The sequence below is a fragment of the Ursus arctos genome, unplaced genomic scaffold (genome assembly GCF_023065955.2).
Source record: "Ursus arctos isolate Adak ecotype North America unplaced genomic scaffold, UrsArc2.0 scaffold_10, whole genome shotgun sequence".
Taxonomy (NCBI): Eukaryota; Metazoa; Chordata; class Mammalia; order Carnivora; family Ursidae; genus Ursus; species Ursus arctos.
The window spans coordinates 67,908,819-67,934,679 of NW_026622764.1; the positions used below are offsets into that span (position 1 = coordinate 67,908,819).

The 25,861-nt window shown below is 38.5% G+C and overlaps 1 protein-coding gene across 2 annotated transcripts; it reads left to right on the plus strand.

Moving 5' to 3' along the window:
* Nucleotides 1-218: 218 nt before the first annotated feature.
* HSPH1 (heat shock protein family H (Hsp110) member 1) lies at nt 219-25,702 on the plus strand. Of its 2 annotated transcripts, XM_026493094.4 has the most exons (18): nt 219-787; nt 3,513-3,570; nt 5,470-5,610; nt 6,333-6,455; nt 8,610-8,709; nt 9,925-10,058; nt 10,497-10,741; nt 11,474-11,702; nt 13,196-13,302; nt 13,560-13,693; nt 15,569-15,777; nt 17,399-17,530; nt 20,014-20,151; nt 21,026-21,151; nt 22,730-22,837; nt 22,938-23,057; nt 23,461-23,622; nt 24,796-25,702. In XM_026493094.4, exons 1-18 carry the CDS (start codon nt 681-683, stop codon nt 25,000-25,002), a joined length of 2,580 nt encoding a protein of 859 aa, XP_026348879.1. In that variant the 5' UTR covers nt 219-680; the 3' UTR covers nt 25,003-25,702. The 2 variants fall into 2 exon arrangements, with proteins under 2 accessions (XP_026348879.1, XP_026348880.1); XM_026493095.4 differs by lacking the exon at nt 17,399-17,530 and having other exon boundaries at nt 290-787.
* Nucleotides 25,703-25,861: the final 159 nt, after the last annotated feature.

The following is a 25,861-nucleotide window of genomic DNA, read 5'->3' on the forward strand; positions in this document are numbered from 1 at the left end:
CACCCACTAGTAAATTGTGAAGATTACGATTTTCCATTTTTCCATTCTTCATTGTCCGTTTTATTAGGACAGCAAAGAGCCTGGTGGCTAGGGCGGGCGGGGACGTAGGTGGGTCAGCCTGGCCGGCTTGAGCCAATAGCGCCGGAGCGGCTTTTCTGCCACTATGGCAACCGCGGCCGTCCCCAGAGGGACCAGCCACCCATTGGGTAGAATCTTTCGAGAAGGCTCGAGAAGAAGGAAGCGGAAGTGGCACGTGGAGGGGCCGGTGGAGGCGCCGGTGAGTAAATGCCGCAGATTCTGGAAAGTTCTGATCAGTGCGATACATAAGGCTGAGGAATTGGGACCTCCCCTTCTGGGTCGGTAGTTGAGCGCCGCGCCGGTGAGCTGTGGGTGCAGATTGAGGCAGTCAGCCCGAGCTTGCGGAGCGACCTGCGGAGACCGATCGCCGCCTTCTTCCGTGCTTAGTCCTCTGAGAGCTGCCACTGTCCCCGGGAAGGCGGAGGCGCCAGCCAGGCCGACTGTCCGTTCGTCCGTCCGAGTGACAGAGGAGCGGTCGGACTCCGCGGGAGCCGCGCGCGGCCGGGGCAGGAAGCGGCTGCTGAAGGAGCGGGCGGGCGGCCGGAGGACGCAGACCCAGACCCAGACCCAGAGCCCAGGCGGAGGAGGACCGCGAGCCGGCCATGTCGGTGGTGGGGCTGGATGTGGGCTCGCAGAGCTGCTACATTGCGGTGGCCCGAGCCGGGGGTATCGAGACCATCGCCAACGAGTTCAGCGACCGGTGCACCCCGTAAGTGGGAGCCTGCGAGGGCGCCAGGGGAGGTTCTGGAGTGAGGAGAGGAACCCGGAGGGGGCTGGGGAGCGTGGGTACCCGGGGCTTGCGGGCTGGCTGCGGAGCGCCGGGCCGATCGGAGGGCGATGTGAGGAGTGGTGCGCTCCTCGGTAGGGTCTGGGTACCGGCGGCCCGGTAGGACAGGACGCTTGCCCAAGAGTAGGGGTGGGGGCTTGCCGCCCGGATTGGACAGGGTGGGGGTGTCTCGGCGATTCACGGGGCCAAGAGAAGTCCTAGAGTGTAGTAGCCCAGGGTCGACGTTTCGGGGGCGGGCTTCCTACTGGGGGCCGAGCTGCGGCCAAGCCCCGCGACTTCGTTCCTTTTCTTGGCAAGCCTCAATTCGCTCTTTCCGCGGCCGCCCCCGTTTCTCCACGCGGCTTCTCTGAGCTGCCTGTGCCGCCCCCAGCTTGTCCCCCTCCCTCCGAGCATATCTTTGCGCACCGCAGATGCGGGGCTGCTGAGTTTTTTCTTCCGCATTGTGAATCTCGAAATGAAGTGGAAGCTTCCAGAGCCTGTGTGCTGCTTCTTGTCCAGTGAGCGGGCGGACTGTTGTTAGCGACCACAGAATCACTCCTTTCATAGATACCTCTTCTTGCGCACTTTGGGTTGCTAACGCTGTCAGCCTCAGTGCCTGGGATCATTTGTGAAGATGTAAACATTCTTTTGCTCATTTTATGAGAGCCATTCAAGGGGAATCCTAAATCGTGTTCTAGTTTATTAATTTTGCACATTTTAAATACAGGAAATAAAATGAAATTTGCACAGTTTTGTGCTAGAACTCGGGGATGAATGTTGTCACCGAATTAAATGTTATATTCTACAGCAGCGCAGGGTGGGCAAAGGTAACATTTTATTAAAGCAACTTTTTCGAGGGGCTTATTTTCTGAAGATAATACATGAAAACATGCCTGCATGTACATTAATGAAAACAATTGCTTCTCCGGAAAATTAATGTAGGTATTTGTGTTTTAAATGCCTTAAACCCAAGATAAAAAGCGTAGAATGACACATTGAAGCCCAAAGGTAGAATGACTTTATATGTCACGATTTGAGTACAAATGGCCATTTATGAAAGTGCATGGAAAATCAGAAGATAAGCAAATATTTGACGAGTAGCCTTGGGAATTATTCCATGATATTGCCTATTTGCAAATTTACAGTCTGTGCTTTAGCTGTGTAAAGAGCTCTGTAATTGGAGTATAGTAAGAAAGACTATATCAGGCTTTCATGCTTAGGTACAGTTCACATCTTTGTTCTCTTTGATCCAATAAAGGGAAGAAAAGCTGTTCAAATGAGAGTAGGGAAAAAAATGGGTATCTGGCTGTAGTGACCACCGTGAAACTAAAGACAATAGATAAAGTCTCTAAGAAGGGTAAACAGGGGGCAGCTTGGAATTCCCTTTAATCTTTTGATGTAATAGCTGTTTGACTCATTTGCATTGGCCACTATTGATTGCAGTGTGGAAAATGAGTAAGTCGTTCTGCAAGTGAGTAGTTACTGAGTCTAGGATGATACACTGTTTTTGGAAGGTTCTGGCCTTTGCTTGAACACTTCTTTGGCTTTTAGGATGCTGTTTAGCACCTGCTCAGAAAATTTAGGTTTAGGGTGTCTCCTTAATAGCAAATTGAAAGTTGATTTAGCCTGGTGTATAATGCCCTCAGCATATTCCCATTTTGTTGCTCATCTCACTATTACTCCTACCTGCTCTCTGACTGAAAACCTAATTTGCTTACCTCCTCCTGACAAGATTTTGGGAGTTTCTCTCTGCTCTGTGCTACCTGAGAAGGCTGTCTCACAGAAGTCCTTTTTCATCTCTTCAGGGCTGACTTAATGTAACGAATTATTCACTCCTTTCTTTCAACCCCATTCTGCTGTGATACTTGATCTGCGTCATTTTTACTTGGTTTCATTAAGTAGAGTCTTCCATGTAAGAGCCTCTTGTGCTTTTAAACTTCAGAAACATAACTTAGGCCTATTTGTTTGGCTTTATATAAACCTTTTTTTTTTTTTTTTTTTTAAAGATTTTATTTATTTATGTGACAGAGAGACAGCGAGGGAGAGAGGGAACACAGCAGGGGAGAGGGAGAGGAAGAAGCAGGCTCCCAGCCAAGGAGCCGGATGTGGGACTCGATCCCAGAACGCCAGGATCACGCCCTGAGCCGAAGGCAGACGCTTAACAACTGCGCTACCCAGGCGCCCCTATATAAACCTTTTGATACTAAAGAGGCCGATGGTGCATCAGAAGAGCATGGATAAGATAGTGATACTTAGATTTGTACAGAGTTGCCAACTGAGAAGTGGAATGACACCATATATTTTGTTAATCATGTATCTAAGGCCAAGTTAATGATACCTTTTATTCAAAGTATTTTCAGAGTTAATGTGCACTTCCTAATAATTGGGGACCTGGAGAATTATACTGGTATTTGAGGTATTGGAAAATGTCCCCTGAACCATGAGCAGACTTTTTTGGCTAAGATGGCCACCTAGACTGGATTCTCAGAGTAGCAATTAAGCAGGCTTCTGCTGAGTATCTGACCAAAGCTTTAGAGTCCAAAATTGTGCTATACTTCTGCTGTCCTCCACCCGCCATGGGTAAGAAATTACTATTCTCTTGTCAGTTAAAGATGTCCACATCTATGCCTTTTAACAGTTTGAGACATGTGGTTTGTATATCTTCTAGATCAGTCATATCATTTGGATCAAAAAACAGGACAATTGGAGTTGCAGCCAAAAATCAGGTATGTTCTTCAAGAGAATTCTGGTCATTTTTTTAAGGGAGGGGAGATTTTTAAGGTAAAATCTCAAGGGCATTCAAAAGTATGAAATATCTCAGCCTATGTATTTTTGAATTTTAGAAATGTAATGCAAGTATTCTTTATGAGCCCTCAGATGGCTCATTTTCCTTCTGTTCCCTTCCTCTTTTCCTAACATCTACCTTAACTTTCTAATCTGCCAACCTTAATTTTTAGTAATTTTGCTACCTTCTAATTTATCTAATTTTTAAAAATTATAAATAAGACACTTGAAGTTCTTTCATGTGGAATTTCTTAGGATATACATTTAAGAGTTAAAGATTCCTTCTAGAAGTTCTGTGTTTGAAAGCACGTTCAGGTTATTTAATAATCAAGGTAAGACTGGGAGAACTTTCTGTATAGACCTGTACTGTCTTATAGGGTAGCCGTTGGAAACATTTCAAATGTACAAATGTGAAGTAAGTATGAAATACACATGAAATTTTGAAGTCTTAAAAGGAAATAAAGTATTTCTTTGATATTTTATATTGAGTACATGTTGAAATGACAGTATTTTGGATCTATTAGGCTTTAAAATAAGTTACTGAAATTAATTTCACCTGCTACTTAATGTGACTAGAAAAGTTATGCGTGCCCCTCCCATGTAAGCCTTATAACTGATGAGCCCTTAGCGTTGGGGAGGAAAAAAATGAAAGAAGATGAAATATGAAATCTCTTCTGAGAGGCTTTTAAAAAGAGACTGAAAAAGTTCTTTTAAATACAGAAAATAGTATTGCTGAAACAGAAACAAAATTCTAAACCCTGGAATGCTATAATAAGGCTAGTTGGAAGAGATACAAGATATAAGAGGAAAAAAACAAAGGCAAGAAAAATAGCTATATATACCCAAAATAATATACTCAGAAGGAAAGAGACACATTAGTGAAGTAGCTATCTTCCTGAATATGGCCGTTTAGAATATTGATAATTCCAGACCTAAAATTCTGTTGATTTTTTTGTGTTTATTTGAGGAGAGTCAGTTGAGGCTCAGATCTAGCCTGTAGGGTATTAGATATACTTCAAGTCAGTTTCAGTATCACAGGGAATTTTAGTATATAAACATGCTTCAGTTCTGTGTTATTTGAAAAACCGGTGCTGACAACTTTAGTCTTCCCTTTAAAAGAAGTGGACCAGAGGAAACAGTAAATAGTAAACAATTTTGGGATTTTCATTACTTCAGAAGTCTCAGTTTTTAATCTTTGAACTATTTCTATATTTTAAAGTTCCCACTGTGGACTTCTGTGAGCGAAATATACTGTGAAGTGTGGGACTTTTCAGTCCAGAGCCTAATCATCAAAAATATGCAGTTGAAAGCATTAAGTCACTTTGGAACTTCTTGAATTATCCTTGCCTCTTATGCTTTTGGTATAGATAATAAACATTCCATTATTGTCCCAATCCATGTATTTTGTGGCACAAAATGTTTATCCTGACCACTTACCAATTTATTAGACTGTAACAATTAATTTTAACTTAAAATATAATTTGACTTGTGCTTCTTGATCTCCTTATTCATTTATTCATTAGGTATAAAACTTCAAAGTTTAGTGGGGAAAAAGGAATAAAATAAAGGGATGCAGTTCTTAGTTTGTTCAGGGCTTTAGTGATAGTTTCACCATCTTTGATTTTATCTTGCAGATTTTGAAATCTTTTTAAAAGTCTGTGGTGCCAGTATTGCCTCCTGTTCCTTCTCACTGCCTGCCTTCTGGCATTTCCCGGGGTTGCGGAGAAAGTTATTTATGTTCTTAATGGTTTGAGTTGTACAGTTGACTTTCTATAAAATTGTAATAGCTGATAGATGTTCAAATTAGAAAAAAAAAATTAAATTTCTAATTTCTTTTGCAGCAAATCACTCATGCAAACAATACAGTGTCTAACTTCAAAAGGTTCCATGGCCGAGCATTCAATGACCCCTTCATTCAAAAGGAGAAGGAAAACTTAAGTTACGATTTGGTTCCAATGAAAAATGGTGGAGTTGGAATTAAGGTAATACAACTGAGCAGGCTTAGAGTCCTTAGTAAGAAATGGAACTCACCTATAGAAAAAAACACTTAATTCTTAATAAATATTTAATTTAAAGTTCTTAATTAGATGAGATCTTTTTTTTTTTTTTTTTTTTTTTGGTCAAGTTCTTGTAAACTGTAGGTATGTTTTAAGGTCTGAAAATTATTCATATCCTATATACTGCTGGAACTTAATTTGTGTCTCCTAACTTTTTTATAATTGTTAAAATTTAGGTTTCCTTAGTGGTGGTTAAAAAAATCTCAGTTGTGTTGTTTTATCAAACAAAAGTCTATTCCATGACCACCCGATTACAGTTGTTTGGAGAGCAATCATGTAATACAACCAGAAATCTGTTTTTAAACTAGCAGGAGCATTCCTATCATAAGATCTACACAAAATAATATTTGTCATAGTGATTCATCTCTTCAGTTAGAGTGGAGATTTACTACTTTCTATAATATTTCGACTACTACTTTGGGGAGAGGAAAAAATCTGCCCTAGCTTTTTTCCTTCTCGTCATCTCTAGAGAAAAGTTTTTCTTCCCTTTTTTTTTTTTTTTTTTGTTTCTCTTTCCTTTCTTCTTTTCTAACAGCTGTAACAATAAAGCTTTTCCGGAAGAGAATATGTAATAACATTTGGAAGTTAGTATTAGCATGTAGCTTTAACTACTACAGTGTTTAAAACATTTTCTTTCCTCAATATAGGTCATGTACATGGATGAAGAACATCTCTTTAGCGTGGAGCAGATAACAGCCATGCTGTTGACTAAGTTAAAGGAAACTGCTGAAAACAACCTCAAGAAACCAGTAACAGATTGTGTTATTTCAGTAAGTAGAATTCAGCAAGGCAATGTGTTTTATTTTAATTTGCCTTTTTTGCCGCTCTTAAGTATTACATGTGTGAAAGCTGTTCTATTACTAGAGATCAAAATCCTACTGGACTATGTTAGCATAGGGTTCGGGAGCAGTTCAGAGTATGTTTGAGTGGTATTTTTAGCCAGAAGTTGCAGAGGTTCTTGGCTGGAGGAGCAAATCAGAATCTCCTGGGGGGTTCCTTGGAAAAAGAGACTCATTGGTTGAATGGGGAGGGTGTTCTCATACAGTCAGTTCACATGCTGTTAGACAATTTGTATACTTAATGGGAGATTTTCAGAATTCTGTCAGTTGAGAACCAGTTCATTAGAAGTTTTACAGTGTCACCTACCAGTAGTGACAAAACTTCTAAGATTTTTTAAGATTTTATTTATTTGAGAGAGAGCGTACAAGCAGGGAGAGAGGGAGAGGGAGAAGCAGATTCCCTGCTGAGCAGGGAGCCCAACATGGGATTCCCAGGACTCTGGGATCATGACCCGAGCCAAAGGTAGATGCTTAACTGACTGAGCCACCCAGGGGCCCCAAGACTTAAGATTTTTAACACTGGCACATCCACTACCTTGAATGAACAGTTGGTAGGTTATCAAGGCGTATTCTAAATGGACAAAAGTCATCTTGTATTTGGATACCAAAGAGGTAGCAGAAATTCCCCTCCCAAATGTCTAGGATCACTTTTTGATCTTCTGTGGTTATGCCCTGGACCAAGACGGTCTGTGATGGACTTACTGTGTCATGCGTGGTCTTTGCATTATAACATGGGCACAGTGGCCTGCCCAGACCATTCAGAAGCTTTTATGGCAGTGTGTCTTAGGATATGAAAGAATAGAGGCAGAGGCTTAAAATTTCTCCTATTATTGCCCTTCCAAGACAGAAGGTGTTCTAAAACAGTATTTGGTTGTTGCTTGGAAAAAAATATTAATCTCTGGTAAAAGTAAAGAATTAAGTTTTAAGTCCGTGGTTCTTCCTTTTTTTTTTTTTTTTTTTTTTAAATAAGCAATATGGAAGACTGATGAAAGCAGTGTTCCTGATTTGAAAGGTGAACAGAGACCCACTTTTGCTCTTGCCTCTCTTTCTGAAGCAGCTACAAATACTTTGGGGAAAAAAATGAAAGCCGCTTATACCAAGTTTTCTCTTCGGTACTTTCTAGTTAAGTGAGTCTATGGCTGTATTGTTAGACACTTCTCCTGAAGAGTGTCCTAGTTAACGTGCTGTCCTAGAAAGCGATCAAAAGAGTTAACCTAGCTGGAAGCACAGGTCGGCACCATAAGAAACTTCATCCCATCCCTTGAGCTGTTTTTGCTCTTCTTTCTTTTAAGAATATCAACAGGCTTTGCCCTGCCTAAAAATGTTTTTATAATCTTAACAGGTCTACAGAATTAGAAGGTACCCTTTCCTCTACTAATGCTTAAATGCAATGAATAGCAAAACTATAGGGTAGTGGCATATGCTAGAATTAGCTCTGTATTATCTTTAAGCTCCTGCAGTATTTATCTGTAGTTCAATTATGTTTAACATTAAATGTTGACTTAGCATTGTGATTTCCAGCTGTCAGAAATTTAAGACTGGCTTTGGAAATGGTATTTCATACACTTAAATTTAAAGCTTTTTTTTTTTTTTTTAAGATTTTATTTATTTATTAGAGAGAGACAGCCAGTGAGAGAGGGAACACAAGCAGGGGGAGTGGGAGAGGAAGAAGCAGGCTCCCAGCGGAGGAGCCCGTTGTGGGGCTCAATCCCAGAACCCTGGGATCACTCCCTGAGCCGAAGGCAGACGCTTAACGACTGAGCCACCCAGGCGCCCCTAAGGCTTTCTATTAGATAGAAGCAATTGTGACTTAGCGAATACTCCTGATTAATTTTTATTTTGGGTTAAAATTTGGTTACAGTAAAAATTACTTTGATAATAAAATTTTGGGGCAATTTTTTTTTAAAGTAGTTACTCTAAAAGTTAAGGAACTTGCTAGGAATTAAGTCTGAAGTTCTATTTATGTGTTGTGATTTCACTGGCACCTGTTTAGCTGAACTGTTGTTAATTCATTATAAGTGGTTGTGAGGAATTTGTATGTATATGTTGTAGACAAGTTAAAATTCTTTCCTTTCTTGTTGGTAGGTCCCCTCTTTCTTCACAGATGCTGAGAGGCGATCTGTATTAGATGCTGCACAAATAGTTGGCCTAAACTGCCTGAGACTTATGAATGACATGACAGCTGGTAAGGGAAAAAAAAAAACCCTTATTTTTGTGTAGAAGTGAATATACTATCAAAACTAGGGTTAAGACACATCAGATATCATAACCAAACACTTTTTCATGTACTTGTAGAAACATAGCATATTAAAAAATATGGGTTAGATTTGAAATTAAAGAATTCTAATTTTTCAGATGCTTACGTCTAACGAGAAATTGGCACTTTGTCAGATTTATGATTCTGTTTTCATTAAGAAATTCTTTTATGTGTATATTTTAATCTTTTGAGTTGTGTGTGTTGGATTTAATTTTTTATTTCCTTACATGGCTTTTATAGTTAAGTTTTCCCAAAACCTTAGGATTTGGGGTTTTACAACTGTCTTGACAATAAGTATTGATTAAGTAAAAAAAAAAAAAATTTCCCTTCTATATTTCCTGAATATATGCAGTTAGTCATTGATAATTCATCTTCTATCAAATATTGACATAAACTATATCATTTACCAGTCACTGTATTAGGTACAGATATAGTGGTAAGCAAAGCAATCACTGTTCCTTCCCCCTAGAGCGTTTTCTAGATCTTTATAATTACAGGTGAACAAAAGGTCAGTTACAATTTAGTGTATTCAGACAAAACAAGTAAGACTTTTTTCCAGTGTATATCTAATATATGTGTTTTATATCTAATATATATGTCTTTCAAATCTAATATGTGTTTTAAAACTGCTAAAGTATTGATAAAGATGTGTTCTTAGGGTATATGTATTTAGAAATACAGTGGTTTCAAAGTTCAGAAAAAGCTAACAGTCTCTTTAAGGTAGATCCGTTATTTGCCTTGGATCTAAAAAGAAATTGGTAGGAACTGCAGTTGCTGTAGTTGTATATTAAATTCTTAATTTTTTTGGATAAGCAGTCTCCTGGCAGGTTGTGGTTCAAATGTAAGTATTGCGTGATGAGCCTGCTACTGTTTGTGGTTACATTTCATTGTATTTGCACCTCGCACATTTTCTCTGTCACATCTCTTCATACATTGAAAAGTGATAGAGCATTGTTCTAAAATCAGAAAGGGAAAAAGTTATTGATGCCATGAAAATTAGTTCGAAGTCAGGTATAAAAAGAATGTGTTCACCTTTAAGTGTTTGAAGTATAGTCAAGTTTCCTGCATGTATAATTATTTTGGTAATGATGAAATTCCTAAGAAAATGTGAACCAAAGAATTGAAACAATTATTTTTTTGTAGTTGCTTTGAATTACGGAATTTATAAGCAGGATCTTCCAGGCCTGGATGAGAAACCTCGGATAGTGGTTTTTGTTGATATGGGACACTCAGCTTTTCAAGTGTCTGCCTGTGCCTTTAACAAGGGAAAATTGAAGGTAAAGCCATAAATTGGAACTCAGTGACCAAAACATATTAAATGTGTTGTATTTGTCATTACTTTAAGCAGCTGAGCTTCTTGACTTTGCTTCTTGGTAATGAAGAGTTTGGGGTAACGATATTAATTAACAAGGAATTATTCCTAAGGTTGCTGTCCGTAAAGATGATGTAATTATCTTAACATTCTCCTAAGTATTCTTGCTTAAGAAAGAGCAGCTTTTAGGATTATCTTCTATGTAATTATTAAAAGTAAATCAGAGATTAGCATTTCATTTGGATTTGGTAGTAACATTTCTCTTGACTTGGATTTCATGTTGTAATTTAAGTAGAAGTCTTGATCCTATTTCTCTTTAGTTGGTTGAGTAGCAGTATTTAAAGATTCTAGTTAAAAATACGATTGAAAATAACCAGATTATTTGTCGTTTTAACTAAATTAGGTACTGGGAACAGCCTTTGATCCTTTCTTAGGAGGAAAAAAATTTGATGAAAAATTAGTGGAACATTTTTGTGCGGAATTTAAAACTAAGTACAAGTTGGATGCAAAATCCAAAATTCGAGCACTCCTTCGTCTGTATCAAGAGTGTGAAAAATTGAAAAAGCTAATGAGCTCTAACAGCACGGACCTACCACTGAATATCGAGTGCTTTATGAATGACAAAGATGTTTCGGGAAAGATGAACAGGTGCGTCTTGAATTCTGCTAGATTAAATAGAAGAAACTTTTGGTTAAATCTATAGCCCAGACGTCAGTCTAGCTATGGTGTTGAGAGTCTTGGCCCACATTTCAAGATTGTATACTACACACGAGGACTGTTCACACCATTAGAAACTAGAGTCACTTCTGCAAAGAGGTGGTTTTTTATTTATTTTAGAGTTGGGGTAAGGGCAGAGGGAGAGAGAAAATTTTAAGCAGGCTCCACGCCCTACAGGGACCCCGATGTGGGGTTCGATCCCACAATCCTGAGATCATGACCTGAGCCGAAATCGACAGTTGGATGCTTAACCAACTGAGCCACCCAGGCGCCCCATGCAAAGAGGTTTTTTAAAAAGATCTTTGCGAAGTGCCCTCACAATGGAGTCTCTTTGGTACCTATCATCTCTTAGTATTTCTAGGCCAGTAATTGAATAATGATTTCACAAAAAAACTTTTAGGATTAAAACGGCAGTCTTAATATAAAAGTGATTTTTTTCCAGTAATACCAGTAGAACTGATTTTCTCCCCCATTTCTTTTCTGTACCTGTTTTGTATATTTATATATATTTTTAAAAGTTACAAATTACAGTACACATGGAATCTGAGGTTGTCGAAGGAAAAAGAAATTCATTGTGTTAATAGTGGTTAAAAAAAAATGGACAGGATATTGGCTTTAAGATAACGTTTCTAAAGATTTATCGTGCTCCTCTTATTTGCCAAGGGCACAATTTGAAGAACTCTGTGCTGACCTCCTGCAAAAGATAGACGTTCCCCTTCACTCTCTGATGGAACAAACTCAGCTCAGAGTTGAAGATGTGAGCGCTGTGGAGATAGTTGGAGGCACTACGCGAATTCCAGGCGTGAAAGAAAAAATTGCCAGATTCTTTGGAAAAGACATTAGCACAACACTCAATGCAGATGAAGCAGTAGCGAGAGGATGTGCACTGCAGGTACTGCTTTCTCAGCCCTTCTTTCTCTTGGTGCTCATTTCTGCTTCACTTCATTGTGGCGGGGTCATACGGAAGCAAGCCCTGTGTCTAATTAGGTGTCACAAGGGAGTTCACTTCCAAACACATCCATAAGGCTGTGGGGAAAGAAGCATCTTCAGATCTGGAACATCCAGGAAATTTTCGATTAGAGGAAATTTGCAGCTGATGTTTCTTAAACTGCAGATCAGGAACAGGCATGATTCTGAGGGCACACGGGAAACACAACAGTCAAGCACAAATCAGCTGTGTGGTGGTGGTGGCAGTAGTTCCAAAGCACTAGAGGGGAATTCGAACGGCAATGTGGTGTGATGAGGAAATGGTTTGGGGGAAGATTTGCGGGCCTGAGAGTATTAGTTAACAAGAAGTTTTAGAAAGTAGCTCTTCTTCCTCCTCCAAATTGATTGTAACTTGCTTAGCAAGTAAGAAGGCCACTCAGAGGCTTAATTTGTTTGGGAAAGCGAAAGCACCAAAACTGGATATGAAAATTAATATTTATATTAATATATTGGTAAGAAAATTATTATTTTCTTTGATTAGAAAATTGATATTTGCTATTGATAAGAAAATTTATATTTAGAATAATAATATACTCATTAGGTAGTTTTTACTAAAGTTTCAAGAGAACTGTGCTTCAATTTTAATCTAGTCAGCACAGTTACTTTTAATGCAAGACAGCAAGACTTTGTGTACACAGAGGTTTTTAGAAGGACTATGCTTAATACTTTAAAAAGGGAGAATATGTATCCATTATTACTGATAATGCATTGTAGCCTCATGATGCATCATGGGGTTTTTGTTTTTGCTTTTTCCTTGATAATGGAGTGTACCTCCTTAACTAAGTCTCTAATTCCCCAAAAGATTGGAAGTTTATAATTTCTTTAGAGGAAGGGCTTATTGTGGCCTGTCTTTTGAAGGATGCTGTGCTAATCAGAGATTGACTTTTAGTTTAGTCGTGTATTTAGTCAGTTGTATGTGACTCGTCTGAGTCCACCTGTCGGGCATTCCCCACCTCAAATTTGAATTTACCATAGCTTCCTTCAAAAAATTACCTGAAAATATGAACCTTTTGGGTCTTATCCATTTTCAGTTTCTTAGACATTTGAAAAGTGATGTGGACAGAGCTGTTTGTGGATATATACACAGATTCAAAAGTGATACAGCTTGTAGTTGAAATTGCTATCAGGGCATTTCTGGCAAGTCCAGTGTTTTTTTTCCTAAGCTCCCGTGAAACTTGTTACTAGTCGCCAACTGTCCTGAGAGACATTGTATTATCGGTCTATGTTTAGTGATCGGCATAGTATTTAGATGTTAGATCCTTAGTACTTAAGCTGGCGTATGCTGTAAATAATTTTGAATTTGAATTTAAACTTAGCATCCAATTTGAATTGTTTTATATTAAAAGGTGAGTGCAGTTATTCATAATCTTATGATAATCCTTTCTTTTTCTTTTAAAGTGTGCAATTCTTTCCCCGGCATTTAAAGTTAGAGAATTTTCCATCACAGATGCAGTTCCTTTCCCAATATCTCTGGTGTGGAACCATGATTCCGAAGATACTGAAGGGTATGTAGCAGAAGATAACTTTATTCAGCTACTGTATTTTAATATAAAGAGGAAAAAAATCAACAAATGACTTTTACAGTTGAGGGTCTGATTAATCGGGATCTTTGAACAACCAAACCTATCAAAATACTTCTCTCATTTTGGTGTTAATAAATGGTGAGATAGAATTGGCGGAGATTCCCGAGCATTTATTCCATTTTGTGAGGCGTAGTAAGCTGAAGTGCTTGCAATACTGAATGCCTTTTCCTTTCCTCTAGGGTCCACGAAGTATTTAGTCGAAACCATGCTGCTCCTTTCTCCAAAGTTCTCACTTTCTTGCGAAGGGGACCTTTTGAGCTAGAAGCTTTCTATTCTGATCCTCAAGGAGTTCCATATCCAGAAGCAAAAATAGGTGAGCAATTAATTTGGTGTGTTTAGGCTTTTAAAGACTTAGTGTACCAATGTAAAAATTTTTCTTCTCAGTGACATTGAGTGGAACATATTCCGTGTAAAGACATTGTCAATTTAGAGTAATGGTGGTGGAGAAATCTGTTCCTTTTATTGATGAATACATTGGCCTGTAGCGATGAAACGACTTGCTTAGTGCTGCTGTTTCTTCCATGTTTTTGTGTTTAGGAGCATGTCCGTCTTTCTTTTCTTCTGATACAGTCTCTCCTTAAAGGATTGCCACCTGTTTTTAATATCAACCTTTCTTCTAGATGGAATGTTACTTCCAGTTTAAAACCTGGCTCAGAAACCATTGCAACAACTTTTCAAGTGTACCTTTCTTTTGTAATCTCTCTTTAAAAATGTACCTTTCTTTTGTAATCTCTCTTAAAAGCACATCTTTTTTGGTACATTTTTCTTTGAGAGGTTTGGCACTATCCATCTGTTTTGACTCTTGGTAACTGGAAATTTATGGGAGAGCTACAGATATCTTCCTGAGTGGCCATGTGCCTTGCCCAGGCTGAAGGTAGAGTTTGCCAGTATTGTAAGATCTGTTCAGGACTCACCCTTGCCCCACACCTTTTCATAATGAAGTTGTTTGAAGAAGTCTAACCTGACTAAAAATGTTCTGACACAGAAGAGGTTTTTTGTTATTGTTTTGTTTTTAAACAGTTTTTATGAATTTATTGCTAGGAAATTAGTTTGAGAAATTGTTCACTAGAGATGGTTGGACTCTCTACATTAATTCCCCATCATGCAAAGGATAAAATCCAGGCTTTTTAGTATGACATCAAATCAACATGTTATCACCAAAACTGAAAAGTTTGCATGTACTTAAAGAACGATCTTATGTCTCTCTCTCCTCTAACTCATCTCGGATACTCCATAGTAAATGCTGTTGCTTTAAATGGGTCTTATGGTAATTATTTCCTGTGCTCCAGTGATTTGATAATTATCGAATGCCTACTCCAACATCTCTCATTGACTTGGTAATTAAATCTGTAACTTCTGTGTTTGTGTAAACAGCACCTTAAATATAAAGATGTCAAACCCCATATAGCGCTTTGCACATAGTAGGTTCAAAATACTTCATTTTGGTTTAGTGGCCCCTGGATTAACAAGGCCGTCAGTGGAGATGGTAGCTAACACGTAGCGCTTGTTCTGTAGTCTTCCATGCTCACGTGAACACTCACCAGCTCAGTCCACAGAAGCATAGATAGCTTAAATATCCGTGCAGTAGGTTACACGGCCAGGATTCAAGCCCAGAGACTGGGTCAGAGTCCATACTCTTAAGTCCTATTCTGTAATGCTCTGGAACTACTGTATTTTGCATAATAATTTCAGGCTTTGATAACAGGTTTTATCAAAACGTCTCCTATTTAAAACATAGGAAAATGTTTTGATTATTCAGTCAGAAAAACAGTATTCCCTAAAGACTCTGTAGGATTAAAATGCATCCGGTGCTTGGTATCACTTGAGATCTCTGCCTGACACTTGCTAACAGATTTTCATGTCTAGTGTGTGCTTACCCATCTGGAGAAATAGGGTAGGAGGAGGCAGGGATTTCTCATCATCAGTATCTTACAGTATCTGTTAAATAAAAACAATATAACAAGAGTGCCTTGCCTTTGAAGGTTTTATGGCCTATTAAGACTAATTCCAAGTATTGAAGTAATAACCATGCAGCTAAATTTATTTTATGTTAATAGTATATGTCAGTTGGTAGAGAAAATGGGAAGATTTGGGAGTAGCAATACTTTGAAACTGTATTTCTTGGCCTTTGTCTTCTTTACAGACATTTAGATTCACTTCGAAAATTGTCAATTTCTTTTTGTTCTAGGCCGTTTCGTAGTTCAGAATGTTTCTGCACAGAAAGATGGAGAAAAATCCAGAGTGAAAGTCAAAGTGCGAGTCAATACACATGGCATTTTCACCATCTCCACAGCATCAATGGTGGAGAAAATCCCAACTGAGGAGAATGAAGTATCTTCTGTTGAAGCAGACATGGAGTGTCCAAATCAGAGACCAGTAGAAAACTCGGACAATGATGTAAGTTTGTTCATAAGCCTTTGGGTTGGAATATGTAGTTGACTCAACTCTATAGGAAAAGAGTAGGGAAGGGTTCAAATACATTTTTCTTAATTTTATTTAGAATTTTGGGGAATGATGATAGCAATTGCTAGATGTGATAATATATGGCCAGAATTTGGTGAATTACGCTTAAATTTTATATAGTTAATTTGAACTGGCACATTACAAAATCATTAGAGTATAATAATTTATTACAAAATAATAAATTGGTTTTTTTTAAAGGCATTGATCACATACTGAGAAGTTTTGATTGATGATTAAGAAAAAAAGAAAAGACTTAAAAATTAATTTGGTAGAATATATACTAAATATTAAAGCTGATTCTTAAAAAATTATTGTAAAATTGGCTTTGGTATTTCAGGACTTATTTGCTTTTATTGACCTGATTTGCTATATTGTGGGAGGGAAGGAAGAGAAGTATCTGCATGAGGTACAGAAAAAAAATTGTTACTGTTCATGTTCTTTGAATTAGCATGAGTGCAGACGAATTTTAAGAAACTTCAAAATAGATTCGCTGTTAGAGTTTACTTCTGGATAATAATAATCAGAAATAGCTTAAATGAAGAGGCAAGTGAACAGTGTTTTAGTTAAGATGTGAGAAAGTGTGCTATCCTGTGGTCAGACAACTCTTATCACTATCATTCCTAGAACATTTAAGGAATATTATTATCTGAGCCTTAGCTTTGTTCTCATTTTTAAAAATTTCAAAATAATGCGTTAAATGATCAGTGCCGTATACTTTTCCATTTGGGCTATGGACACCATTATTCTAATGCCTGTTGTATCAATTTCTTAGTACCTTTTGGATCTATTTACATCACGAGTGCCTTGTTTCTGAATACTTCAGTGTCTGCCTTAGAATCTTGAAGCTCTGAAAGAAACATTTGAGAGACTTCAGGGTGGACAGAAAGCAGTTAAATTAGAATGTTTCAGGCTTCTCCCGAAGATGGGAGAAGACTAGAGCAAGCACTGATTTATTGGGGATTGAGGTCTACTAACATGTAGCACATATTCTTTATCCTGAGATCTTCTGAGGTGGAAATAGCTGGATCACGAGAAGAAGGTGGGGACAGAAGGAGTGTTGGGTATCTCTAAGCTGAAATGATGAATCCCTGAACGACTGATAGTTGGCTGTTTTATGCAACTGTTCAGTTCATTGAAATGGCGATATGTCGAGACGCTGATGGCTGCTGGTGAATTTAAGTTTTGGAATTTTGTTTCTGGGAGAGAGGCCTGGAGTAAACCTATTTCTTGTGCTTCTGAGAGTTAATAGCTGTACAAAGCTAGGTGAAAGTTTCTTAAGGGAGAGTTCTTGGTAGTCATCACATCAATCAAAATGCCTACTGCCTGGTTGTTTAACAATATTAACTGCTCTCATTCAAAGAATTTCTTACAGGTTTAAGATTTGTAAGGAGTCTTCAACTATTTTGTGTTTATTTTGCTTTTATCCAGTATCTTTTCTCCCCCACCTATTAAGATTTCAGAAATTGAGTGTACTGTCTTTGGTGCCCTATAACCTTTTAAATTTATATAAGTACACCTGCTTTCTACATCCTTTGTGCCTGGGCTTTCATTTCAGAAAAATATCCAGCAAGACAACAGTGAAGCTGGAACACAGCCCCAGGTACAAACTGATGGTCAACAAACCTCACAGTCTCCCCCTTCACCTGAACTTACCTCAGAAGGAAACAAAATCCCAGATGCTGACAAAGTGAGTGACTCTTCTAGTTCATTCCTTTAGACAATGTTGCAACATGTGATCATTAATGATATCATTAAATCTGCAGTTTCAAGAGCAAGCACCAAGTTAACTTACTCTGTATAGGGTTTTTCTTTTAGTTTTTTATGTGTTTTTCAATTAAAACGAGTTAGAGGTACTCAAGCTCAACGAAGGGAATTGAATATCCTGCTTTAGACCTAAAAGCTTCTCTTGATTAACTGCTGGTCCAAGCAACAAGAGGCGAATGCATGGCATTTCTTGTCTTCTCTGGTGTCAGAGGTATCTGCTAATGTGGGGAGAGAAATAGGTACATCCCAGTGCTGTGTGATGAGTTTTCACTTGAATTAATCTGATGATAAATACATGGGCTATAGGAGTCTAGTAAACTTTTTTCTCCTCTCAAATCACCTGTCAAAATTAAATTGATTATGGTCTGCTAATAACCAGATTGTACTTCAAAGTCATTTTTCTTTGCCATGCTTCCACAGTATGTATTGGAGGCTAAATTAAGTATTTGTGCCGGTCCCTTGAAAAATGACAGCTTCTAATCAGACCTGTAAAATTCATGGTGGGATAGATATCGGGAAGTTCACATTGTCACTCCAGATCATTCTGTGCTTTGCAGAACTTCACTCTTCCTACAGGTTGCATGTAAATTATTAACCTTTCATTAGTGGTTTGGTTTTCTCTTTCCTTTGGATGAATTACAGAATTGGTCATCGGCAAAAATACATTTTATACTTGATAAAAGTTTCCAGTTTTTAATCTCATGCCCCGATTGGTCCTGTGCGGTTCCTAAGATGAGCTTTAGTTCCTGACTCTGAAAGCTCTGTGATGAGGATGGTGGAGCAGCATTGCTTTCTTTGCCACAACAGCTCCTTAATGTCCCGTCCCTCCCCTCACTTAGTGTTGAGTATTAACTGACTCGTGCTGATAGTCTCAGTGCCTGTCTGGAACGTGACATTGAGTACCATCTCATGTTCTTAGTTGTAGGTGGGACCGCTGGCATCGAGCCCTTTGGAACATTCTCACACACCCCTTTGGAGGGTTCTTCATCTGTGCCTTGTCGAGTGCCATTTTGTGATCTATCGGTTTAGTCAGTAGTTGGTTTAATGTTGTGCCGTCAGAGTCTTATGCTGACTTTAACTGCCACGCGTGTACTGTCATCCATTTGTTTCCCAAATATCTGTTGTACTCCTGTGTTTTGCGAGGTGTGGGTGTCCTCTAATTCATTTGCCTTGTGGTCTGTGCCCCCAGAGCATGCACAGTATATTGGGGGGTTCTCAGGTACACTAGAGTGAAGAAGACATGGGGACTGCAGGCTGTGATTGACTAGATCCTTGCTGGTGAGACAGCTGGCTACACTTCTGAGGCATGTGACTTTTAGGAATACTGAACTAGAAGTCTGGGAAACATGAGTTCTAGTCCCATCTCTGTCTTTGTCATTTTAGGCAAGCCACTGAACCTTTTTCAAGTTCCAGTTTCTTCTATAAAGTGTCTAGAGTTCTAACAACCTTTTAACTTCCCAGAATTAGCCAGTGGTGCTACCCATTATACTGATGGGCTAGTCCGTCCTATGTGACCATCCCAGCCAGCCATGGTATATGTTTTATTCCCTTGGTTATTTTCTGATCTGTTCTACAGCTGAGTTTCCTAAATTGTGTTCTTTGTCATCTCAGCTCGTAAGAACCTGTAGAAATGGAAATACATAGAAAAGTGTTGGAAAATTAAAGGCCTTAGGAGATACTTCTTTAGCCCTGTATTTACATATTTTGAAAAACCTGCAGTAAACTCTTAGCATTTGCTGCATCATTTCATTTTCTACTTTAAGGCTCCTTTGTCTCTTTTTAGCTTATGTTTGCTTATGAAAAGGGGTATGACTCAAAGGCAGATAGTAGGAATAAGGATATTTATGCATACATATATGTATGTATGTGTATATATAATCCCCAGGTTCAGTAGGAAACTTCAAAAGGCGCCCCTCAGTGCAGTGCTAATTGTAATTGCAGCAGGTATTATACTGGGATAGAGGGACTCAAGTATAGAAGGGGAATAGAAGTGATCCTAACGTGTTTAGCATTGGTCACAGTCTGTTTTAGTTACTGTTAGATTCTAGACTGTTACTTAAAGATGTGGTAACATAATAAGTTCTGACTTTTTTTGGAGTCCGAGACATTGCTTTACGGGACTTAAAAATTAAAGACCTATGAAGAAAAGTTTAAAAGTTTTAGCAGAAGAGATTAAATTTAAGCTTAATATGCAAAGAGAAAAATATCCTCGTGAATTCTTGAGAGAAAGTATGACGTTTAAGTTGTCATTGCAGCCCGGTTTGAAATGGGAGGGTGGGAACTAGGTGATCTGCACTCCAATTTAGCATTTGAGGGATTTTATTTTTAGTAAGTATGATAAGGAGGTTTTGTTGTTTTCAAGAATTATTTAGGAGTTTTTCCATTTCTTTTTTACCCCTTCCTAAGGCAAATGAAAAGAAAGTTGACCAGCCTCCAGAAGCCAAAAAGCCCAAAATAAAGGTGGTGAATGTTGAGCTGCCTATTGAAGCCAATTTGGTCTGGCAATTAGGGAAAGACCTTCTTAACATGTACATTGAGACAGAGGTAAGTACTTCAGGTAATTATTTTCCATTCTGGAATGTATTTAGTTGGTTGGCCCTGTTGCCCATACTTCTAATAGAGAAATAGCTGTGCTTTTTTCCCATACCGCATGTTTTATACAGTTTCAGGAAGAGGATGAATCCAAAACTAAAGGTTCTTCAGTTTAATTTTTTTAAACAAGTTTTGTTTACTTTTTTGCATCCTTATGAAAGAGATCTATACCATAGATCATTTTGCTTGGTATATAATTGACTGCCCAAGTTCTTGGAAGACATTGGATGCCAGTATGTCCTAGCACAGGGCACAATACAGTTGGTGTCTCAGGCCATACTAAATATTTCTGTTAAAATACTTGTGCTTCTGTGTGGTCAGAATAAGTGAAATAATTGAGATTCGGTTTTGTTGTTTTGTTTACTGAGATGGCAACATTGTGTTTCAAAATTTAATAATAAATTGTAGCTCATTAATATTTTATAAATAAGTAGATAAATTTACTTATAGTCCTTGATTTCAAATATGGTTGTAGCATATATATTGGCCAATATTAATCCCAGTGTGAGACAACCATATAACTACCTAAAAGAAAATACAATTATAGTGAATTGGGTTTTTTTCCTTCTTGGTATTAAACCTGAGATATGAAAGCTATGTAATTTATTATATAATTAAAAAAAAAAATCACAGTCCACTATGTGTGTTTTAGTAAATGAAGAACTTTGTAAGATTGGTTATAAGCTTTATGAGGTATAAATTACAACTGTTAACACTTTTTTTTTTTTTGGTATAATTGTTGATTTTAACTCTAGAGTCTAGTTAACATTCAGTTACAGATAACAGAAGACTAAGGCTGGAATTAACGTTTTCTGTTTTCTGACAGGGTAAGATGATAATGCAGGATAAATTGGAAAAGGAAAGAAACGATGCTAAAAATGCAGTGGAGGAATATGTGTATGAGTTCAGGGACAAGCTGTGTGGACCATATGAGAAGTTCATAAGTGAGCAGGTGTGTGTGGAGCTGTTTTTATTCAAATAATCTCATAAAGTGTTTCATATCAGATTTGACATTTAAATCTCTCCTAGACTATGTCATGAGCTTTTTGAAAACAGAAAACTTGAAATAGAAAGTGAACAGAGTCCTGGAGAGAAGCTCATTAGTAATGTGCCGTTTTATTCTAACTTGTCCTAATGACTTTTTAGTTTTTACCATCCAGAAGAAAGAACCTATCAAACATTTATGTAGAGTCCGTGACACTAAAGGTATGGGGGCTAGAAAGATAAGAGAAAATCCTTGGTTTTAAAGACCTCAGACCTTTTATTTCTGTTTTTTTGTTATGACTCTGGTTCCCTTGGTTGCTCGTGGTCATTGTTTTATCCCGTAAGACTCATTCATCCAGTCATTCCAAATTTTATCAGGCACAGTATTCCCCTTAGCCCTTTTCTAAGCTCCCAAAGTCAGTGTGGCTCTGAGTAAATCCCAGAAGCACAACTGTGAAAATGGGGCTTAGAAAGCAATTGGCTAGATAAAAATCTGGGATGGTTTCAGGATTAACTCTGAAGTTAAAAGAATTTAAACTTAGGGGTCTGTTTTAGTTCTAAGATCCTTGGGCTCCCTTGTAATAAACGTTAGTTTTCGGCTCTGCCCTGACATTTCCTGGGTTTCTTATTCTTACGGTTGAGATTCTGAAGGCGAGATGACCCAAGCAGGATAGACCTCCTAAGGCAAGAGTAGAAATACATTATGGGAATTGGTTTGGAATGATTTTTTTCAGGTTCAGTGATTGAGTTGTGAACTTGTCTAATTTCCCTTTGATAGTGTGGGGTGAATAGAAAGTTACCTGATTGCTTTGGAGAGCAGGAAGATAGTTGCTCTTCCATAACCCCATTTCAGTGTATAAATTGTCCAAAACTGGAACTCTCTTACACATGTCCCCGTGTAAGAGAAGCCAAAGAATTATTGTTCATCTTTCCTATAAAATCTAGTGTTCATTGTTCCTTGATACTTTTCAGTAAAGAGAATCCAGCTAATCAGAGTGCTGTCCTAGAAATAAGATTGGTGGGGCGCCTGGGTGGCACAGCGGTTAGGCACCTGCCTTCGGCTCAGGGCGTGATCCTGGCGTTCCGGGATCGAGCCCCACATCAGGCTCCTCCGCTATGAGCCTGCTTCTTCCTCTCCCACTCCTCCTGCTTGTGTTCCCTCTCTCGCTGGCTGTCTCTATCTCTGTCAAATAAAGAAATAAAATCTTTAAAAAAAAAAAAAAAAAAAAAGAAATAAGATTGGTGACTTAGTGTTTAGCATTTCTGAGGATGACTCTGTTTTGTTGGGAAAACTTTTTTTTTTAAGATTTTACTTATTTATTCAACAGAGATAGAGACAGCGAGCGAGAGAGGGAACACAGGCAGGGGGAGTGGGAGAGGAAGAAGCAGGCTCATAGCGGAGGAGCCTGATGTGGGTCTCGATCCCAGAACGCCGGGATCACGCCCTGAGCCGAAGGCAGACACTTAACCGCTGTGCCACCCAGGCGCCCCTGTTGTGAAAACTTTTAAATTGCCACTGATACGGACTCTCGTGTTCCGTATACAGGATCACCAAAATTTTTTGAGACTGCTCACAGAGACCGAAAACTGGCTCTATGAGGAAGGAGAGGACCAAGCTAAACAAGCATATGTTGACAAGTTGGAAGAATTAATGGTAGGTCTATCTCTCCCCCTAGAAAGTGGTACTTGTGTTTTAGACTACAGACTTTCGAAATGCAGTGAGACAAATGTTAATTTATTACATTTTGTTTTAGAAAATTGGCACTCCAGTTAAAGTTCGGTTTCAAGAAGCTGAAGAACGACCAAAAATGTTTGAAGAACTGGGACAGAGACTGCAGCACTATGCCAAGATAGCCGCAGACTTCAGAAATAATGTAAGTCTTTTTGTACAACGCGAGGAAGTTACCCTAGATTTTAATAAGCTGATACTAAGTTGAGGAACCTTCACTGTGAACACATCTTCTTAAATGAGAAATTTGTTTTTGGTATTTGAGACTGGAGATAGAGTTGAACTTCATGGAAAATTGGGTCAAGTTAGAGGTTACTGTTACTTTTTTTTTTTCCAGATTTTATTTATTTATTTGAGAGAGGGCATGAGCAAGGGTAGGGCAGAAGGAGAGGGAGCAGCAGTCTCCCCACTGAACAGGGAGCCTGATGTGGGGCTCAATCCCAGGATCATGACCTGAGCCGAAGGCAGACGCTTCACCGACTGAGCCACCCAGGTGCCTCATGTTAAATACTTAAGTCTACAGAATGACCATGCCTTTTTCCATTCAGGATGAGAAATATAATCATATTGATGAGTCTGAGATGAAAAAGGTTGAGAAGTCTGTTAATGAAGTGATGGAGTGGATGAACAACATCATGAACGCTCAGGCTAAAAAGAGTCTTGATCAGGATCCAGCTGTACGTGCTCAGGAAATTAAAGCCAAAATAAAGGTAAGTATTATTGTCCGATTACTGCTGTGTTGTCTTAGAAACTCCAGTTGCAATCCTGTGAACCGTAAACATAGCTCTTTCTTTGATCAGTCTTATACCTCATCCTGATTGAGACCAGATTTCTCAGTTCCTTATTGATACTATAAAATATAGAAAACCGTATGTTTCTCTTAAATTTCCATTTCTTCATTATTTATTCAGTTCAACAAATATTCTTGTTGAGCCCCTACCACGTGGCAGCCATTGTCCTCAGGTTAAGCTTTGAGTGTACAAAGTCAGTCCCTGCCCCTGTAGCAGTCACCCACTCGCTGGTTCGAGGAAGGCTTGACAGCAGACGAGGAGAAGTGTATCAGATGGGGTCAGGTGCTGAGGGCAAAAATAAAGTAGTCAAAAGGGTTAGGAGATTCTGGGCACTGGAGAAGGACCCACATTGGTATTTTATCAAGGAAGGCCTTGCTGAGTGTGTGAGACTTTGAAGGAAGTTGAGAAGAAAACCAAAGAATGCTTTCCCTCTGGAAGAATGTTGACACACAATGAAGGTTAAAGAATTGTGAGCCTTTTTTTGTTTTTTAAGATTTTATTTATTTATTTTAGAGAGCATGTGAGTTGGGGGGGGGGCAGAAGGAGAGAGGGAAAGAACATCCCAAGCAGACTCCACGGTGTGGAGTCCAGTGTGGGGACCCTGAGATCATGACCTGAGCCGAAGAAGTCAAGAACTGGAAGCTCAACCAACTGAGTCACCCAGTGCCTCAAGAATTGTGAGCCTTTGAAGTTGGGGGGCTCTAAGCTTGAATCCCAGTCCTTCGCGCACTGGTTTTCCTGATCTTGAGGTTAAGTTACCTAACCGCTCTGGACCATCTTTCTTCTTTCATTGGTGGAGATTAAAATTTCTACTTTTTAATATTGTTGTGAGGTTTAGATGAGGTAATCATATGGGAGTACTTTGCAAGTTCGTGACTCATCATAGAATATTTCCTGCTCTTTTCTCTTTTGATCAGGCTTCAAGCCATAGTTTTGGGCAAGTGTGTAATGAGGAAATTGAATTCATTGAGATATGTATAATTGGAGTTGATAGAAAAATAACAGCTCAGCTGCTGTGTTGGGAAAGTAATTGCAAAAGACAGGATGGAGCGGAGTTAACCTGATTACCAGTTTTGTTTTCCTTGCTTTTAGGAGTTGAATAACACTTGTGAACCCGTCGTGACACAACCCAAGCCAAAAATTGAATCACCCAAGCTGGAAAGAACTCCAAATGGCCCAAATATTGATAAAAAGGAAGAAGATTTAGAAGGCAAAGAAAATTTCGGTGCCGAGCCTCCACATCAGAACGGGGAATGTTACCCTAACGAGAAGAGTTCCATTAATATGGACTTGGACTAGATAACTTTACGTTGGCTTAGTCCTTCAATGAATAAAATATTTTTGCCATAGTATGTGATTCTACATAACATACTGAGACTATTTATATTTTCTTTTTTAAGGATGTTTAGAAATTTTGTGTATTATATGGAAAGAGAAAAAAAGCTTAAGTCTGTAGTCTTTATGATCCTAAAAGGGAAAATTGCCTTGGTAACTTTCAGATTCCTGTGGAATTGTGAATTCATACTAAGCTTCTGTGCAGTATTACCATTTGCATCACTGAGGATGAAATTGACTTTTGTCTTTTGGAGAAAATAAAACAAACTGTACTGCTTGTTCAAGAGGGCTGTGATTAAAATCTTGAAGCATTTGTTCCTGCCAAGGTAGTTTTCTTGCATTTTGCTCTCCATTTCAGCATGTGTGTGGGTGTGGATGTTTATAAACAAGACTAAGTCTGATTTCATAAGGGCTTTCTAATATTAATTCTGTCCAATAGAATATGACTTTTTGCTTTGATATTAAAAATCAACGAGTAAAGCAAAAGCTAGTGAAATGTGTTAGCAGCATGCAGAACAAAAACTTTCAACTATATCTCTTGTTATACAGTACATTGTCATGTGAAGGTGTAAATTGGAAGAAATGTTGATTCTGTTTGTAACTGATATTGTGAAGCCTTTTATGAGCTTTAAAATAAAGTTCATCTTACGGTGTCATTTCTAAACGGTTTTGTCATTAACTCAAAAATGGAATTGGGAAGGGGCAGGTGTATAAATTGTAGCAGAAATGAAGTTACTTTGTATGAAAATCCAATTTTCCTTTTTGCTGCTCCTTACATATGCTTTCTCCTGATAGAAAAATGGCATATATTTATCACATTAAA

What these genes read in the sequence shown, in the direction of transcription:
- HSPH1 (XM_026493094.4), top strand. Translation starts at nt 681, where the DNA reads ATGTCGGTGGTGGGGCTGGATGTGGGCTCGCAGAGCTGCTACATTGCG. An exon ending in GAGTTGCAGCCAAAAATCAG is followed by an intron (nt 3,571 to 5,469) that starts GTATGTTCTTCA and finishes TTTCTTTTGCAG; the next exon opens with CAAATCACTCATGCAAACAA. An exon ending in CGAGAGGATGTGCACTGCAG is followed by an intron (nt 11,703 to 13,195) that starts GTACTGCTTTCT and finishes TTTCTTTTAAAG; the next exon opens with TGTGCAATTCTTTCCCCGGC.